This window comes from Rhagoletis pomonella, unplaced genomic scaffold, assembly GCF_013731165.1.
Source record: "Rhagoletis pomonella isolate Grant_MI unplaced genomic scaffold, Rhpom_1.0 Rhpom_scaffold_00007, whole genome shotgun sequence".
NCBI classification, from domain to species: Eukaryota; Metazoa; Arthropoda; class Insecta; order Diptera; family Tephritidae; genus Rhagoletis; species Rhagoletis pomonella.
This window is the reverse complement of record NW_023458561.1, coordinates 54,018,678-54,023,149: the sequence shown is the minus strand read 5'-3', so window position 1 is coordinate 54,023,149 and position 4,472 is coordinate 54,018,678. Positions and strand designations below refer to the sequence as shown.

The 4,472-nt window shown below is 36.5% G+C and overlaps 1 protein-coding gene across 1 annotated transcript; it reads left to right on the top strand.

The window, feature by feature from the left end:
* The first annotated feature begins 2,659 nt into the window (after positions 1 to 2,659).
* LOC118743080 (lysosomal aspartic protease) lies at positions 2,660 to 4,016 on the top strand. The gene is given in 2 exon segments (XM_036475570.1): positions 2,660 to 3,035; positions 3,037 to 4,016. Coding segments are annotated over 2 exon segments (1,158 nt in total). The 5' UTR covers positions 2,660 to 2,672; the 3' UTR covers positions 3,832 to 4,016.
* The last annotated feature ends 456 nt before the right edge of the window (positions 4,017 to 4,472 follow it).

The following is a 4,472-nucleotide window of genomic DNA, read 5'->3' as shown; positions in this document are numbered from 1 at the left end:
ACATAAACATCATAAAAATTCAAATTACAAAATATTTCTTTTAAGAACTCACCATTTTTTGCTTAAGATTTTCTTAAAATTATAAAACCCGCTCACGGAGAATCCAAGGCACATGTTGACTGGAAGCAAATCCAAAATGAAATGAACGCTTCCGCAGCGCCATTTGTCGACGATTTATTTATCAAGCAGTAGTACCAATATTTAAAACTGATGAAGGCGACACCTATATGTAAGTTCGTACCAAACCAAAGTTCTCGGCAGTGTTGCCGTTTTGTTCTTTTAACCCATTTTGGTTATTTTTTTCTTGCCTGTGAAGTTGTTAATAGGGAATTTACATGATTCAACTTTCACAGGCGATTAGTTGAACCAAAAGTTGAACGAAAGCAGGCAGCCGACCAACATCACTGCAACCGATTAGTTGAAAGGCAACTAAAAATCACCTGAAATATCGCCTCATGTAAATTCGCTATAACGCAGAGTTTTTGCTGCATTTAAAATGCAACATTTAGCACTTTCGAACATGTGTTTTCGAAGAGCGTTCATGCTATCGCATTTAGCAAATGTACATTTACGCGAAATCGATCCAGATTTCTATCAGCATCACATCGATGTTGAATTTGCGTAACTTTTCTTTATCCAAATAATCTAAAATAATAAATGAAATCTCCATCGGCGCTCACTGAAACGCAGCTAGCCACTGTATACGCGAAAAAGCAATGTTGCCACTTTTTCTCATTAAAGCAAATGTAATCTCTGCGAGCAATGGGCGATCTCAATTAGATATTTATATTCTAACATATGTATCAAGATATAAACTTTATCCTGTGGAGATGGGCAGTAAACTATAATTGATTTCCACCAAGCCTTAACTGCAGTTTATGCCGTTTGAAAACGAAGATAACAACTCGAAGGGGGTAATTCCACCTATTAGGCAGAAGAAAACGAAAGGAAAAAAGCAAAACTTAAGGAAAAAATCTTGCCGATGACTCCATGTTGGAATAATTTGAACTTCTCTGAGCTCTTAACTGCAGTTAAGCCTTTGGTGGAAATAGGCTATTAGCAACTACAAGCTTGCACTGAATTATACTAAAATTTAAATGCTATAAAACTGCATACAAAAAATGTTTATATAATTTCGAATTAAAAAGCTTAAAATTTTGATGAAACTATTCTTTTTTCATGTTTATGGTAAAATCCGCCAGGGTGTGTGGAGCGGTTGTTTAAGCGTTTACACGATCAAATATCGGTAGCCATAACACTATAGCTCTGATCCAGTACTCCATGAACTTACAGGATTTTACACGAAGTTGCAGGAAAAATGTTCCCGTACTCAACAATCCTCCAAAATCCTGTAAATGAGAGCGACTTTTGGAGAGTTGTGTAGATAATGAAGTTGCAAGATTTTACCCGAACTTTTTCTTCTGGTAAAATCATGAAAAGTGTCAGGCAATCACTGGTTGACGTTTTTACAGAAAAAATGGTTTTTTGTTCCCGTACTTTTTGTTGTTACTCACTTTTTACTCTCACTTCAGAGAGTAATTTTGCTATTTGACAGTTTTACAGGATTTTTCACGAAAAGTATTGGATCAGAGCTTATGTTGTCGCACATGTTGGATAGTGTAAACCTCGCTTTTATTGTAAGGTGTGACTGTAAGTGCTTTCAGAAATTTCTCAATTTGACATCCTTTCGAAATATATTGCATTGCCACATATGACACCACTTTATTACGCGACTACAAAATCTTTTCTGTAGTGATGTGCTGAGTCAATACTTTTAAGTAAAGATCGAAATTCGGTACCGATTTAAAAAGTATCCAGTACTCTCGATACTCGGTACCGAAACATTTAGGTTTCGAATAAAAACGCACATAGGCAAAAAATATGGAAAAAACGGTTCAGGGAGACTCGCCTATCAAAACCCGAATGTAGGAGCCAATAGAGCTTTTAATACTGATTCAAAATAAGGATGTATATATGTCTATTCGCATAATGCAGAGAAACTCTTACTTGTTTGAAGCACTTTTGTTCCAGTTGAATCGGACGATATCATTTTTGTATGCCTGGAGCAGATTCTCTAACCCGTTAGCGACAATTTTCGAATCGGTATCGGTTTTGTTGACGTATGATATGAAATATGTTTACGCCAACAAGTGCGAAATTGATCCGAAACTTGTCGTTAACTGTTTACAAAACCACCCACCTGAAAGGCTTCTTCATCCGTCAAAGCATTTTTCTTGAACCTTGGATCGACTAAGGTTATAAGGTCAAAGCATTTTTATTGAACCTTGGATCGACTAAGGTTATAACTGATAAAATAATATTTCTCTGTTGGGATAAGTCTTGAAATGCATATAATGACGAAGGTGTAATGTAATGTATCGGGTACCGAAAAAGAAAACATCACTACTTTTGTTGTTTTTACATCGCCTTTGTGCACTGATGCTTCGTCATTATCAGTTTTTCAGAAGATTTGCAATTTCCAGTAATTTTTTCCATTTAGTTATATTAAAAGCAACGTATTATTCACTTCACTTAAAGGAAACTTGCAAACAAGTGGAAATTGTCTGCGGTTAGTAAACTAAAAAATGTATAATCAAATCACATTCTTATATTTCAATTAAAATTTTATGTATGATTGTTTAATTGCGTAAAATTTTAGGTAAACGTTAAAGATGTTTAAAATACTGTTGATTGTAGCTGCCGTTGTTTGCGGCTGTAATTCTGAGCTGCTTCGGGTCCCACTCAAGCGTTTCAAAACAGCCAGGCACCATTTTTCAGATGTCGGCACGGAGTTGCATCAATTACGTATTAAATATGCAAATGGTGGTGTAGCTCCTGAACCGCTTTCCAATTACCTAGATGCGCAATACTATGGCCCAATATCTATTGGAACTCCCCCGCAGAGCTTCAAAGTAGTTTTTGATACAGGTTCCTCAAACCTCTGGGTACCATCGAAGAAATGCCATTTAACGAACATCGCCTGCTTAATGCACAACAAGTACGATGCTACAAAATCTAAAACATACGAAAAAAAATGGCACCGAATTTGCCATACACTACGGTTCTGGTAGCTTGTCTGGATATTTATCATCTGACACTGTAAATATCGGTGGACTGAATATTAAAAACCAAATTTTTGCCGAAGCTATGAGCGAACCCGGACTAGTATTTGTTGCAGCGAAATTCGACGGTATTCTTGGCTTGGCTTACAATTCGATATCTGTGGATGGAGTTAAACCCCCATTCTACAGCATGTATGAACAGGGTCTTATCTCGGCACCAATATTTTCCTTTTATCTTAACCGTAATCCTGCTGCACCTGAAGGAGGTGAAATCATATTTGGTGGGTCAGATCCAGAGCATTATGTCGGAGACTTTACCTATCTTCCTGTAACCCGCAAAGCATATTGGCAAATTAAGATGGACTCCGCTTCAATTGGCGATTTGCAGCTTTGCAAAGGAGGATGCCAAGTTATCGCCGATACAGGTACCTCATTAATTGCTGGGCCCACACAGGAAACCACTGCTATTAATCAAGCTATAGGAGGAACACCTATAATGGGTGGACAGTATATGGTTTCGTGTGATATGATACCTAAACTTCCAGTAATTAAATTTGTATTGGCCGGAAAAACGTTCGAGCTAGAAGGCAAAGATTATATATTGCGTATCGCGCAAATGGGCAAAACTATTTGCTTATCCGGTTTTATGGGCATGGATATACCACCACCAAATGGTCCACTATGGATTCTAGGAGATGTATTCATTGGTAAATACTATACTGAATTCGACATGGGTAATGATCGCGTTGGTTTTGCCACGGCAAAATGAATTTAAGTAGTTATAAAAATAGAATAAGTCTGATTGGAGGGAGAATGATATGAAGACAGAAATTGAATAGAGTACTATCTATGGCGAGTAAATTTCCATGCAACAACATGTGGCGATTTTGTGTGCATCAAATGTATTTTCAGGCTTTAAATAAATAAAATTGATAAATCAAATATAACCTCGTATAAATTCGTTTCACTTGTGAAATGTGTGAAATGTCCATCTAAACATTAATATTTTTCTTTATACATATATGTATGTAGGCCGATAAGAATGTACTAATGTAAATGTACTTTGTTTACAATTGACTTACGCAAGGAAGATCCATTTTACTTATGTATGTATGTTAATGACTCATTTGCATTTTTTTATGCAATCCCCTTTATTTTATGGTATGTGTGCACGTCAGGGAAATTGCCAATATTTGCATTCGAATTCGTTATGCGAATGATTCGCACCATTTTACACATTCGCATTCGCATCAAATGATACGAATATTTTGCGAATGCGAATGTGTACTTGGGCACTTAACGACCACTACACAATCGCAGCTTAACGCACATACATATTGAGCCTTAATTTCGATTTTCTCGTAAGCGACAAAAGGCAAATTTTACAGGAGGTATTTTTATTTCATCCTT